The following is a 15,138-nucleotide window of genomic DNA, read 5'->3' as shown; positions in this document are numbered from 1 at the left end:
ATTACGTACACTTTTCAGCGCCACGACTGACTTGTCTGTGTTACCTTCAACTTCAACAAACCACACTGTCCGTCCATGGTCGGAAGTCGGCGCGTCGTCAGGTCGCCGCTTTCCCCGCCGAGCTCTTGCGTGGTTTTGTTGACTCGTGTGTATGGCGTGCGTGCTGGTGGCTGGCTTACCTTTACTGTGGTGAGATTCAGGGGGGGGGGTCTTTTTAGCTGAAAAGTGGGTTGTTGGTTGTTGTTGTGTGTTTGTTTTTTGTTGTTTTTTGTGTGTGGTGTTTTTTTTTTTTGGTAAAGTAGTGATGGTCTGACCACTGAAAAAGAGGCAGTTAGATCCAAAGATGTGTCGCTAAAATGGCTGGTCGAAAGATTCACTCCATCATATAAGTTCAGGACGCTCCTATTGATTTTGGGCTCGTGGACCCCCCCCCCCCCCCTTTTTTTTTTTCTTCAAATAAGTGGATCTTTGTTGGGTCATTCCTTTTTAGGCCGTTTTTCCTTATTTCTTGCGATTAATTGGACAAATCCATTAAAGGATTAAAAGTATTATTGGGGCTGAACCCCGAAACCCGCAAAATATTTTAAGAACCTATCCCACCCAACGGTGGGTTGGTTTCTCCCCCCCCCCCCCCCCCCCCGGACCCCTTTCCCTCCTCAAAAAAGTAGATGTTTGGTGAGGTTGTAGTGTGTACTCTGCCCTTTCTACATCTTTTTTTCATGTAATTTTCCTAAAATGTTCCGGATTAATGTGATCGTTACCATGTCCTTTCATCGTATATATTTCAACCCGTCTTAACTGTAGGCTTCAAGTTGAACTCTCCGACACTACAAAATGTACAGCGTGCACGTTCTCGGTTACGTTGCCTTTCATTGAAGCTGCTGCTCTTTTGGTGGGTCTTTGTTTTCTGTGGATTTCAGTTTCCTGCAGTCGTGCAGTGTCTATGGGAGTATTAGCGAAGAGTTGGACTTTCGTGCTCGTGATGGGGTGTCTTCTGTTTGCCTTTGTCTGTGTCACGGTCGGGGGGTAAAAAGAGCGTAGGGATAGCCACTTACTTAGAGTAGTTCCCGGAAGTCTGATCCTTTACAGAGCGGAAGTTTCTTTCAAGAGAAACAACGAGGTGGCGGTTCGTTTCGAAGAGCCCGGATTATTTTTTACTTTTACGTTGACTGATTCACGGACTGGGGAAGAAAGAATTTGTCAGCTTAGACTAGTTGGGTTTCACTCCCTGAAAGCTGCTAGTGTTCGTACTTTTTTATTCGTGTAATCCGTCAAAAGTACTCACCATGGGCATGGTATTCAGCTCCTGAGAAAAGAGACTACAGGGCCAGTGATTGGTCTTGCAATTGAAGCTGTTCGCGTCGGTGATAGCTGACGGCACCCGTTTTCGGTTGAGGGGAAGGGAAGGGGGTATTACGTGAACGGTGCCACTTATATCGCGTTTCTTTCAATTTTCTTAAGGAAAAATGGGTTTTTTTGTGAGGGTGGGATGTTGAAAGGAGGTTTCTGTATAGCTGGGGTTCTCTGACTGATGAACTGGCCGGGTCACTTAACAACTCAACTATTCCATTTTCCTTTCTCAATTCATCATGGAAGCATAGACGAACAAAGCAAACGTAGTGTGCCCCATGATATATTCCATAGTTCAAATACGTGCAAGTGGTTGCTGGGCACTGGTGGTATTTTCTATTTCTCTTGTTTCCCTTTCTAACTTTTGTTTCCCCTTGTCTCTTTGCCCCACCCCACCTCACCCTCAACCCTTCCACCCCCTTTTCGACTTATGTGTATGTGTGTTTCTGTGTTAGTCGAATTGACAAGTGACTGATAAATGCTAGTGAAGAATTTGCAAGTCATTTGTCAGCTATTACATTATGTAGTTGGTTGGTTAATACTTAGATACTTCAACACGTACTTGTCTCTGTGTTACTATAATCCCGCTCAGTTCATGGGATGCGGGTGGTTGGAGGACGCCACTGATAGGTCCTACTTCTTTACTATTCCCCTGTTGTTTATGTCTGTCTGTCTGTCTGTCATACTTTTCCCCAGCACGAAATGACGATGATTGTGTCGACGTGCTTTTCTTTACTCAAACAAAGAAACTCGTTCATGGGATGGGAGACTCGCGTTGTATCGTCGTTATTCTTCCACAAAGGTTAGCACAACCCCAGACAGTAATTATTTTACAATATGATCCACCTTTTTTTTTTGGTTCAATTATTTCAGAAGCCTGGTCCAAACCTCATCAAACCGATTGCCTATAAGCCGACCAATGGGAGTCCAGCCCGGAGCCCCGTGGGACAGGTAGCCAGACGACCAACCAGTGGGGAGGAGTCAGGAGGCGGGGCCTGCCAAGAGATGCCCCGCCCCATTGCCATGCGTCTGGGGACCAGCATGCTGGGACTGCAGGCGAGCCCGGACCCTCAGCCTGGCAAGGGCGGGAGTGGCGGCGGTAACCGCGGAGCCTTCAACTCGGCTCGCCAGGGCATCGGCGCGGGCGGTGCGAGCAGCTTTACTTCGTCCGATGCCGGGCTCCCGATGCCTCACCCGACGGCCCACCCATCCCCGGCTGGCTCCGCCTCCTCCGCCTTATACAACGGTGCCCACGCCCCCCACCACCCCGGCCTGCCCCACCTCAATACGTCCACTCACTCGTACCACAACGCGTCAGCCTCTTCACAGCACAATCTGTCTGCGAACTCTTCTCATATTTCTGCCAATTCGTCTCACATTTCTGCCAACTCGTCGCACGTTTCCGGAAACTCGTCCCACATTTCTGCCAACTCGTCTCGTCTGTCGGGCGGCGAAGAAGCGACGAGCCTGAGCGGGGAAGTGCGGCCCGACTCAGTCCCTTCCCTGGGCACGAGCCGGCTGTGGCAACAGGGGGCAGAGATCATGTTACAGACGCCGTCCCCTAGCGACAGCGGGGTTGGGGAGCTGGAGGCAATGCTGAGAGAGAAGGACGCGGAGATCAACACACTGAGGGAGGTGATGGACCGCAATGAACGTGCAATATTCCAGGTGTACGAGGAGAGGAGGAACGCGTGGCTCCACGACTCGCAGGAGTTAAGAGACGATTACGAGCGCAAGCTCAAAGTGCAGAGCCGCAAGTCGTACAAGACAGAGCAGGTGTTGAGCCTGCAGGTGTATAAACTGCAGCAAGAGCAGAAGACGTTACAAGACGAGAAGTTGAAAGCTGCGGGTGAGAAAGACACATTAAGGCAACAGTTGGAGGAGAGCAGGGAGGAGGTGGCAAAGCTTCGGGAGCAGCTCAATCTGGGCTCCTCGTCCCCAAAAGACGGGAGCGTGTCGGAGACAGAGGCAAGCCAGGAGGAGGTGGTGGTGAAGAACAAGGAGATCATTCGGCTCAAGTCCGAGCTGCACGCGCTGGAGGCTGAGATAGAGAACAAGAACAAAGAGCTTCTGGAGCGTGCGCGAGAGGCTTCCACGAGGAACGACCAGCTCAGCCAGATGAAGGAAGAGTTGGGGCGTCTGAAGAACCCGGCCATCCTAGTGGAGGCGTCCTCCCAAACACACACGCCCAGCGAGGTGAGCGTCTCAGAGAATGTGAAGCCCTCAGCATTAGGGGAGCGCGACCGCGCCATCAGCAGCCTGCAGGAGGAGCTAGTCAACGTGAAGACTCAGCTGGAACTGTTGAAGGGCGACCAGGACAAGGAGCGGGAGCAGTGGCTGGAGGAGAAGAACAAAGTAGTGCGCTACCAGAAACAGCTGCAGCTCAACTACGTGCAGATGCAGCGCAAGAACAGCACGCTGGAGACAGAAGTGCAACAGCTCACGCTAGAGCTGGAGAACAGAGACATGAAGCTGATAGCGCTCAGCGGAGAAGAGAGTGTGTGTTGAGGCATGGGAGGGGGTTTGTGTGTGTGATGAGACATGAGAGTGATGTATGTGTTAAGACGCACGAGTGGCGTGTATGTACGAAGTGTGATGTATGTGAATAAAAAACAGAGTCATAAAGCTATTAACCCTTCAGTAGTTATGAGAGTACATGTACGTTGTTATGAGAGGTTAGTTGTCATGTTTATGATGTGTTTTTGGAGACTCAACCGTGATCTCCTTACAGAGAATAGAAACAAAGAACGAACATCTAATATATAATGCTATGGCCATGTGAAAACATTAGGTGCTAAAGACATGGGTCAAAATAGATACGTGCAAATTGTCAGTACCAGTTTGAGGGGCTGACTCAGTCACTCTCTGGGAGCGCTCATAGTTTTTCCGTCCTTTGTCTCCGAATTCATTTCAGAGGTACGTGTACTGTACATGTACGCATATTGCCACCTGCATTCTACAAAGCATTTGGAATGTTAGAACATTACATATAAAGCGTGTTACATCTGTACTTAATAGATGGCATATTATGAGACAGAAGTATGGGTTGAGTAGTGTGTGCAGAGATTGGATATGTATAAGTAGCATTCTTGTGGAAGGGAAGCGAAATTACATTGTTTTCGTGATCATACAATGCTGTGAGATTGGCAGAATTCAAGAGTAGACTTGACACAACATTTAGTCTATGCACTATCTTGTTGTTATGAGATACTGATATGTGTGAGGAATCTACATATAGGCAGAGAGTGAGAAGTTCATGGAAATAGGATTGTCAGTTGAATTTTGTCGACCATGTTAACAGATTCCTCTTCTGAGTAATGAAAGTGAACGCTTGATAACTCTGAAATTGAAGAAATCCTGAGCAGCATATTCACTGCATTGTTCTTAGCAGTGGGTTCAAATAATCAGATCCCATTTGGGAAATTGATATATGTTTCTTGTGCGAGTAGTTGATACATGAATCTGATCAGAAAAAGTTTGATTCTGTTGTCAGATCTCGATGGGTAGTGGCCAAATGTATAACTTGCCTTGACATTTGCATTTTAAAATGTTTCTGTCTGGCGAAGACCTTATGAATGGAAGGTTATGAGACTAAGACTGAGACAGAATTCTGTTTTGTGGCAAATACCAGCAGTGAGTTGTGCCTATACACTGTCTCTCTGCACCACAGAGAAGCAGAGATTCCCTCCATTTCAACCATTCGCTTTCTTCTACTACACAAATACTGTACATTGTACGCAAAATTTCTATGGTGCTTACAATTTGAATGGTGTTTTTTTTTCTGTGTCAAGAAGATGGCGATTGTTCTTTGATGTATGTTAAGATCTGTCCGTGGTTGCGTCACAGAGGTTGTGTTCTGTCTGCCTTTTGGTATGTGTTGATGTACAAAAGAACTGTTTAAAGTTAATCGGGATTTATAGATTACCCAGATTGAAATACAGTTTTGTATAATGAGAAAGCAAACAAAGCAATAGAATCAATGGTGATTGTTGGCATGCAATGTTACTATTTCTCCTACTTGTGCACAGGTTAGAACTGCTTTTGCCTTAATGTTTAGGACAGAGAAAAATGTACAAGAATGTGTACATTTAGCGAGTTCGTTTTGTTTTATCAATAGTGATGTCAAAAATATTTTTGATGGGATTAGTGCTGTTCGCTTTTAACGTAGTTTGTTTTGTTATGACAGGGACTCACTCCACTGCCACAGTCAATGTAACCACAAGTTTTAATAGTTTTATCACTGGTTGATTTTTACCAGGGTGATGATTGTGTCTTATTAGGCACAGTAGGATTGTCTGTATGGTGATAGGTGTTGTACAAAGGTGTCAATACCTTCTTTGAAGAGTTTAGTTTTAGTAAGAGTTTTACGGCACTTGCAACACAATAAGGAGGAGAGATCAGGATGATAGATGTTTGATAGGAAAGAAGGAGCAAATCACACCAGAGCACCCGCCAACCACCCACTTCTGTGAAGAGCTATTCAACAAATTACCTGAAAATACAGAAGAGGTCTATAAGGAGTAAACTGTGCCCAGCTGTTACTGCCAGTTGCTCTTGAATAGTTGGTGGTTAGATATATGGCTTACAGGTATTCAACTCAATTTGGTATTCTGAATGCATGCATGGATAGTTTCTTTTGTGAATCTACACGGACATTCAATCACATAGTACGATGTGTAGAGAAAGTCAGTATTGAAGCTGGGACGGTCAGTTTTTTATGCTCGTCAGGTTACTTTTTATTTTCCGGTTAGTGGTCTTACAAAGAAACTTTAATGTTCGTTTTACTTTTACATGCATTGAAGTAGCTTTTTAGATGGCTCTTCTTTTTTTCTACAACTTTGCTACTGATTTACACAATTCCTTTATTCAGTTTCTATCTATCACTGTTTTTCTATCGTTGCAAAATTTCAGGAGTAAACAATTCTTGTTGTTTTTCATTACAAGATGTGTTTTGTGGAGAAAAAAGAAATGTGATACTCTTATTCTGACTTGTATTCTCTGCCCTTGTCAAAAGATCAAAGTAGGATCCACAAAACTCTTTGACAGGTCTTTAAACCCACGTCTTGTACTGCATTGAAACAAGTGTTATGAAACAGCTATTTGGTGCAGTAGAGAAAAAAAGGTTTATTTTTTTCCCCTGAAAGTGTGACTTTTTTTTTTTTGGTGGGTATTGTGTTTTTGTGCATGGTGTTTGTCCTTACATGAAGGCGTCAAGAGCTTGCCTGGGTTATATGTCAGTTGTACAGTGACTTGAGACAAAGGATATTTCTGTACAGATTTACCTGCAGCATTAGACTACTTTCTGAAGGGAAGATTTTATAATACTGCTATGTGCATACTCATTCTGTTCCTCTGGTAGAGACGCAGGAAACTAGAATTGTGAATGGCCATAATGTTGCTTATTTACACACAGCTTCACTTCATATTGCCATTTTCGTATAATAAATGCCAGGGTCATTCTTAAATGTTCTGGACAAACTTAAAAGAAAGGTCGAAAGGTCCTTGCTCAAGATATTTCAGGTCTTGACAGAATCTCTTTTCAGTGAAATGTGTCGTTAACAATTTATGGCAAGCCAAATCAGAGAATAAACATTGAAAAGTACTCAATATCTCTTTGTTTATGGATAACAATGCAAATTGTCAACGGAATGACCCAGGCATGTATTGTAAGAATGTGACTATTTTAATCCAGTCTCAGCATGCCCAGTGCCAGTACTTAGACACCAATAAACTAAACTCATCACCAGGCATTACTAACAGTCCAAGGCTGTACATATTGTAATACTTGTTGCATTGAGACTATACCCAAGAAACGGGTTGAGAGAAACTGCGGCAGAGTGAATGACGGTGTTCCGAATTAAGTATTTGATTAAACATACTTTTTTCTTCTTCTCTACCTCATTAAAGTACAAGAGGATATGCTACTTACTGGGTTGGAATTTGGTTAATTTGATTTACGTATTAAAAAAAAGAAACGACTCACACCTGAGTTGTTGGGTTTTTTTTATGTTTCAAGGTTTGGAACTACTTGACATGTCTAGATTGAACATACAGAAACTCATTTCTATTTTTTTTTTTAATGTAAATTTCACACCTTTGCCCTTTGTTTTTAGCATTTTCTTCCCAGTCATAAATCATGATAGTGTTTGTTACTAGGGCTTTGGTGTCATCCAACATAAAGTTTAAACTCTTATCTGAGGAGAAAACAGGCCTACGCAGATATGCATTTAAAAGGTTTACTCTGATCAAACGAGAACGTCATGAGGTATCCCGACTGCTTTAGATGCCTTCTATGCGCTTTAGTTTTCTGTTTTGCAGGAGTTGAATTCTATCAGATCACATGTTCAAGAAGTTTTTGAACGACATTTGTGAATGGCCATGTTGTCCAGATTTTTGCTGCCATGAGCTGTGTGACGCAACTGGATGAGCGAGTGGCCCCTAGTGTCAGCTTTATTGTTTTACTGATTTTTATAATTGCTTTTTACACTTAGTTGTTTCTTTTTCCCCCCTCAGTTATTTCCGTTACCAAATGCAGTAACTTTGCAGTATACAGCAATTTGATATTTTAAAATGTTTTCCTAGTCATATACATGTACTGTAAATATGTTATAACCCTTCTAATTAAATAATAATTACATGAAATTAAAAGTTTGATTGTTTCAAGTTTCCTTCATTACATTTTATGTTGTGCTAGTGAAAAACTTAACTACTACTACTACATACTGAATATATATTTTTTCAAATAGAGAGAATCTGCCTCCCAATGGACATGGACATAAATCTAAGAGGGAAGTTTCAAGAAAGCGTTTGTGGACATTTCTTAGTGTCGTAAAAGAACGGCAATGACAGAAAAAAAACCTCAAGGTTTATATTGACCAGATTCAGAGCATACACATTTGATACAAATCAGTTCTGGAAGTGTAACAAACGGCATCATGGTAATCTCTATTTTTTTATTTTCAAAGAAAGGTCAAGTTCCCCAGTTGGATATTGTGCCAAGCAAGCCATCTCCAATTGGATTGGATTGGATTCCAGTTAGTGTAAGAATTTTTAGATTTCGTTTTTTGTCTGGTTTTACATTTTCACCCCTATCTGTAGAACAAATACATTTAGGATCAAGCAGCTGGTCATTGCAGACAGGAGATAGATCGCAGCAATTGGGAAAAAAAGGTGGAGGAACTCAAAATTAAATAAATTAAATCTACTCGCTGAAAACTGATGAACACCTGGTCAGTGACTAAATGATTCAGCATATCGTTGAAACCACCATGTTCATGTCTTGGAGCAAGAGCACGCCCTGCTGTGTTCATGTACATAACAGTGTGCACAGCAGTAACACTTTTTGATGAAGAATTAAACTGCGATTTACAATGAGTATACTGATCACATACCTGCCAACATTGCCTGGGCCAAAATCTGTAGTTGGACGCAAATTGTTGTCCCAAAATCTGTAGTTGACCTAAAAAATCTGTAGTAGGCTATATTACCTCTTGTCGCATACTTAATTTGGGACCCTTATCAATATTTTATTTTGACCCACATCAAATATGCATGATTGTGTTTGCGACTTCAAACAAATGTAGGAAATTACCAAAAGAAAAAAAAAAAGAAAAGACAAATATGAAAACTACCAGAGCCATTTACCCTATTAGTAGTTGGTGCAGTTCCTGTCCTATTCATACCTGCACGCACACACACAAATGAAACCACCCCCCCCCCCCACACACACACAAAAAAAGAAGCAAAGAAGAAAAGATGAAGAAAAGGTGGGCCTTGGATGACTTAGGCCTAGCCTTTTGTCTTTGCAGAGTTTACAAGGAAAGAGTATGACGGATCCCGAGTCCACACAAGGCCTGCACCAACACGCGTTTTGCAGAGAGTTTTCTAGATCTAGATCTAGATATAGTGGTAATAAAAAATTTAGAATACTAAAATTTGCTTCCAAGTTCAGTTTTTGTCCCCTGGTGTTGCCTTCAGCCCCCTCCCCTCCCCCGAGTGTATCTTTTAAAAAAATACCCCCCCCCCCCCCCCCATTCCGGAGTCCTATACTACGCAGCGCTCAGACTTTGAATGAACTTTGGTGACCCCTTCAAGTGCCGGTGCTCACAATGTGATGAAACGCGCAAGTTCATTGACCGGTCACAATGGCGAACCCGACAAGACGCTTGTATTATAACTATAACTTTCTTTTCTTTTCTTTTTTTTTTCACAAGTGACAGCACAAGACAAATATTTATTTATTTTCAAGGCGACACAGCGTTTGCCATGCACAGCCTTTATGTTGTTACAATTAATGTTGCGTTATCAAACTACTACCAGCAAATTTCTGGGTGGTAACGAAAGTGAAAGTAGATCTATATCTTGATTATCCCGATCAAACGTCGGTATCACACCCGCTTGCCACCATAGCCGCCTGTCTGCATGAAGAAACATACTCTCGAGGGAGCCGAATGAATCACAATCGCGACCGGCAAAAATGAACTTGCGGGCGTTATCGGATTTAGTTTTCAAATATTCGATAACTTTCTCAAATTCCCGGGTAATTCCCGGGGCCTGGCAGTCACCCTGCTGAATCCCGAAGTCGGTGGCTTCATCTCAAAATCGGTGGATCGGTAGTTTGACCCAAAAGTCGGTGATCTACCGATTTTTTCTGTAGGGTTGGCAGGTATGTGATCACAATCAGCCATTCCAAGAACTGTTTCGCTTCTTTTCCGTTCAGACATCAACATCATCAACTGTCATATAAAATAACAGTTGGGTGAAAATATATGTAAAACGAAAGTGAATCATTTTATTACTTTGCAATTAATTATCTTTTCAGTTTAGTCTTAGTAAGTTTTACAGAAGGTGAATCATTTTATTACTTTGCAATTAATTATCTTTTCAGTTTAGTTTTTAGTAAGTTTTACAGCACTTGCAACAAAAATAGATCGTATATAAGTGCCGAATATTAGAGGTATTACTAAAGAGTAACACATACAAATTTTTAAAAAGGAGAGATAAGGACTATTGAAGATTGATAAGAAGGAAGGAGAAAGCCACACCAGACAGAGCACCCACCAACCACCTACATGAATTTTGTATTTTTTTGTTTTAGTAGAGGTTTTACGGCGCTTGCAACTGCATAAGGTCATATAAGCATCAGAAGATTAGAGGTGTTAGAAGAGAGTAACAAACATAAAAAAGAAGAAGGGGAGATAGGGACGATAGATGTTTGATAGGAAAGAAGAAGCAAACCACACCAGAGCACCCGCCAACCACCCACTAATTTTCTATCTCAACAGAAATATTCACAAACAAACTGCACAACTGTAGAGTAAGGTACTTGAGAATGGTGAACAAAATCAGGCTACAAGTCCTTGCAAGGCTCTTTGTGAATGTGGGTTGTTATGAGAATATTAACACTGCAGTCACACAGCCAGCAGTACAAAATACCCCCATCAGGCCACCCAGCCAGGAGCGCCACTGCTCTGCAATAGACTTCTCGGGCTGGTGCAGAACTGCACTAAGTGACCAGAACAGATAATTTTCACTGGCGCATTATTGCAGCAAGTGACTGCAAAGTGTTAAAGTAAGTCAAAGACTCTCCTTCACAAAGAATCAAGTTATATTCTATGTAAATACCCATGCATTCTGACGCTTTAATATCCAGCCATATTGAAATGCATCATTTAAAAGGAGCAGCCACTACAAATACTACACGAAGAATGCCAACAACAAAAAAGGAAAAAACACGATAAAACATTCATCAGAACTAGCAGAGAAAACAAAACACAAACATTGGTGAACAGATTTTGAGGAACCATTAATTGAGCCAAGAGTTCTATATTCGTCAGCTGGCATTCGCACAGGAGCATACAGCAAGGTTTTGCAAGACACAAACACCAAAAAAGAAGGAATAGAGATAGCGATAACATGTTTGATAGAAACAAACCATACCAAAGCACCCGCCAACCACCCACTTCAGTGTGGTCTTACCATCAGACTCCTCAAAGCAATTCGAAGTTTATTCAAAGCAACAAATGTATGTGGATGCATCATTTTATTGAGAATCACTCACAAAAGGAAAAACAAAATAAGAATTTATTTGTGATAAAAACAACAAACCTATTATTGAGCATAGCTGGGTACGTGGACATATATCTGGGAACGGGGATGGTGATAACACTAGCAACTCGTGAGGTATGAACTAATATAAACATTCCAGCCCAACAATGCCAGCTTCTGCCAATCCAGGTCCGGATTTTGATACGGTTTCCTCCCTCTGCAAAGCAGACTATTTTCTTAATAATAAATAGCATTTGTTTATAAAGCAAATTCCCACTCAACAGCAAGCTGTATGTGCTTTACAACCTGAATATTCTTCAGGGTGCCTACCCAAATATCAGCTAACAAAGGAAGTAGCAGCCTTTGTACTGACAAGTTCTTTCTTTTATAAGATACAAAATATATGTGGAGCATCCTGGTGAAATCAGGCGCTCGTCAAAATAATGAAATTTAAAGAAATATGCATTTTTCTGAGTTTTGAAAATTTTTCTGAATTTTTATTTTTTGGATCAACATCTTGTATTCCACTCAGAAACACTTGAAAGTGTTTGATTCTATGGAAAAACGTTGATTAAAAGGCACAAAAAATGTAAATTTGCAGTTTTCAAGGACTCTTGAGCTACGGAAATCACCTGACCTTTTCTCGCTAATTTTACTTCTGAAACCAGGTGCAACACTACCTCTTTCAATCGCAAATATCTCGACTTTTGTGCAAGATAAATGGATATTTTTTACATTGAAAGCAAGGCAAATGAACAACCTTTAAGATGATACCAATAACTTCATATGCCCCAAAATTGACGAGCGCCTGATTCCATGTCATGACACATATAGTATAGCATGCACATTACTACACAAAAAAAACAAAAGTTTTTTTCAGACACAATTTTGGCAAACAGGAACAAATGTCCTTATAAGCATGCGTCAAGTGTAAACCAACCTGGTTCAAACCCTGTTTGATCTCTTCATTTAATGCGATCTTTCTCACCGTGTAATTTCATATTGAATGCAGTCTCTTGAAAATAAGATGCAGGTGGAAAATGACTGCTCTACTGTGCAAGACAAAACATAAACTGTATACGATTCAAATAATGTGATTCAATAATAAAGTATTAGGTCTCTACTTACAACAAATGGTAAAATAAAATCACATGTATATTTTTGTACATGATGCACAAGAGCACTTCTGATTTTGCAACCTCTCCACACTACCAAATGCTTCAGATAAACTTTCTTTGAATACCACTTTATCCTCGAAAAGGGCTCAAGTGTAAGTAAAAAACATGTACTGTACTGCTCTCTGCAGTAACTGTGCTAAATTTTCATTCATGTCGTCTGCATCTTTCAGCATGAAAACGGCAACATATTAAAAATAATAGAGATTGAAACCAATGGAATAAAGGGAGACTTTTTAAAACAGACTTTTCAAGAGACGTTCTATGTAGCTGGTGAACAAGGTCTGCAAAGACACAAAAGGGGCTTGCATGTGCTGAGAAAATGCTGACATTGCGACATTCATTTGATTCATCGTGTTGGGAAAACCACATGCTACCGGTGAATACACGTGAAACTCACAAACAGCCCAACATGAGGGCTGGAACATAGACAAAAGTTCTCTAAGTCTAAGAGCAGGCACAAGAACAGACGAATTTCAAAATCAAAGGGGCACAAAAGTGCTGTCATCAGAGCCCCTGTTTTATATATATATATATATATATATATATATATATATATATATATTTATATAAATATATATATATATATATATATATATATATATATATATTTATTTATATAAATATATATATTTATATAAATATATATATATACAGTCGGGCACATATAACACAAAAAACTCGGAATCACTGATAGCTCATATAATTTGCCATTCCCCGGCTGATATCACCTTAACTTTTCGCTATCAGTTGATCTGAATTATTATGGATGTGTCAAACACATTTCTTTGTCAATCCCCGATGTGTTTGAGTTATCCGTGCCTGACTGCATATATGCATACGCGTCAATGAATTAAGTGCAAGTCCTATAAGTCTAAAGAGTATAGGACTACAGTAGCAGACCACACACAGCTAAGAAGACCAACTCAAGATTTAATATAAATCATTTATAGGCAGACATAATTATAATAAACTGTCTTTTGAATCGATGCAGCATTTCATCAGAGGGAAGATGGGGAGGTGGGGGAAATGGGCATCACTTAAAGGGATTTTGAGCTACAACGGTCATGGTACAATCTATTTCATTCTAGGAAATATAGGGCCTTGAGAATTTATTTTACAAAATAAATCCAAATCAATTTTTGAACAGATTCCCTAAACCCCCTTACACTTCCAAGACAGTTGAGATTCAATGACAACCAAATAGCCACTTATCCTGACCACTCACCGTAGACCTTTCTTCACCAGGTTCATTACCTCACAAGGTTGCAGCACAACTATCACAACTCAGGTTTTTCAAATTTTACAGACGAAACAAAAAACTGATTTTTTCACCATTATATCCATAAACAATACCTGGAATTTCAATTTAAAGGGTATTTTCACTAAAATAAGTGCACAACTCTGGGTCTTTTACAGAGCATGCATACCTTCCCAGCACCTCAGAATATGTCCAAAAACTAATTTTCGCCAAAACCCCAAGATACAATACTTGAGCTGCTACCCTGCAACCTGTGCCAACTAACAATAAATCCTGTCAATATTATCGGTTTTCAAACAATTGTCAGGACACCCAGTCCCCCTTAATAAGTTACAAAGGGTCCTATGTGATATTTTAGGCAGATCATGACAAAAGAGGAAAGCAACAAGACTCAACTCTGAACAAGCCTTTTTGTTTTCAATTTCTTTTACATATATATATATATGTATATATTATATATATATATACATTATATATATAAATGTAAACAAATAACTGTGTAAATAGGGGGGCTCTCGTGGCCTAGAGGTTAAGGTGTTGGCCTCTCATTTAAAGGTCCGAGGTTCGAATCCGGGTAGCGACCGAAAAATTTTCTTCTCTAAATTTGTCTCCTTTCACCTTCTTTCCTGCTCTCTAGCAATGTTCTGTTGTCTGCTTTCATTTTCACTTTCTGCCCTCACCTCCTCTCTTCCTTTGCCCCCTCCTCTGGCTCCTGACTCTTTCTGCAGCCTTTCTACTGCTACTCCTTGGCTCCTCCTTACTGCTGTCTTTCTGCCACACCCCTGATCTTCTGGTAGGAAAGATCCACACCTAGCTTTCTCGGACAAGGGCGAAAAATCTCGGAGGGCCCGTGTGCAAGTTGCGAACGTTAAAGATCCCTTGGTGGTCTAAAATCGATAAGAGTAGGCTTCGGCCGCTACCCGGGCAAAATTCAAAATTTCCTACCAACTGAAAATATTAGGTGTGTCCCGCGCGCTCATATGACCTTATGCAGTTGCGAGCGCCGTAAAACACTTTACAAAAACAAACAAAACATGTGTAAATAGCAACACAGACCATAATTCCTTGTATCCTGGTGGGGAATCAGGACAATAAGATGGGAAAAATGGACGACCAATTCAGCTCAAGTGAAATCAGACTTCTCAGCCTACCATCAAAACTTTAAAAAAATTACTCTTTTAATGCTACCCTCTAAAACACTGGGGGGAAAAAAGTGTTAAAAATGATAATCCTTAGTCCTCACTTATGGGAAGGGCGGAGCCACAAAAATTGAGAGGCCGTCTCATTTACACAAAAAAAAAAAAA

General features: G+C 41.0%; 1 protein-coding gene across 4 annotated transcripts in view; it reads left to right on the top strand.

The window, feature by feature from the left end:
- LOC101845207 (leucine zipper putative tumor suppressor 2) overlaps nucleotides 1-8,010 on the top strand; it is a 144,467-nt gene extending 136,457 nt beyond the window's left edge. For all 4 annotated transcript variants that reach the window (XM_005090131.3, XM_005090130.3, XM_005090129.3 and 1 more), the window contains one exon: nucleotides 2,224-8,010. In XM_005090131.3, the coding sequence (XP_005090188.1) occupies nucleotides 2,224-3,858 (1,635 nt within the window). In that variant the 3' untranslated portion in view covers nucleotides 3,859-8,010. The remainder of the gene's footprint in view (nucleotides 1-2,223) is intronic.
- Nucleotides 8,011-15,138: the final 7,128 nt, after the last annotated feature.

Source organism: Aplysia californica, unplaced genomic scaffold (genome assembly GCF_000002075.1).
Source record: "Aplysia californica isolate F4 #8 unplaced genomic scaffold, AplCal3.0 scaffold00013, whole genome shotgun sequence".
Taxonomy (NCBI): domain Eukaryota; kingdom Metazoa; phylum Mollusca; class Gastropoda; order Aplysiida; family Aplysiidae; genus Aplysia; species Aplysia californica.
The sequence above is the reverse complement of the archived record's forward strand: the minus strand, read 5'-3'. Positions and strand labels throughout refer to the sequence as shown.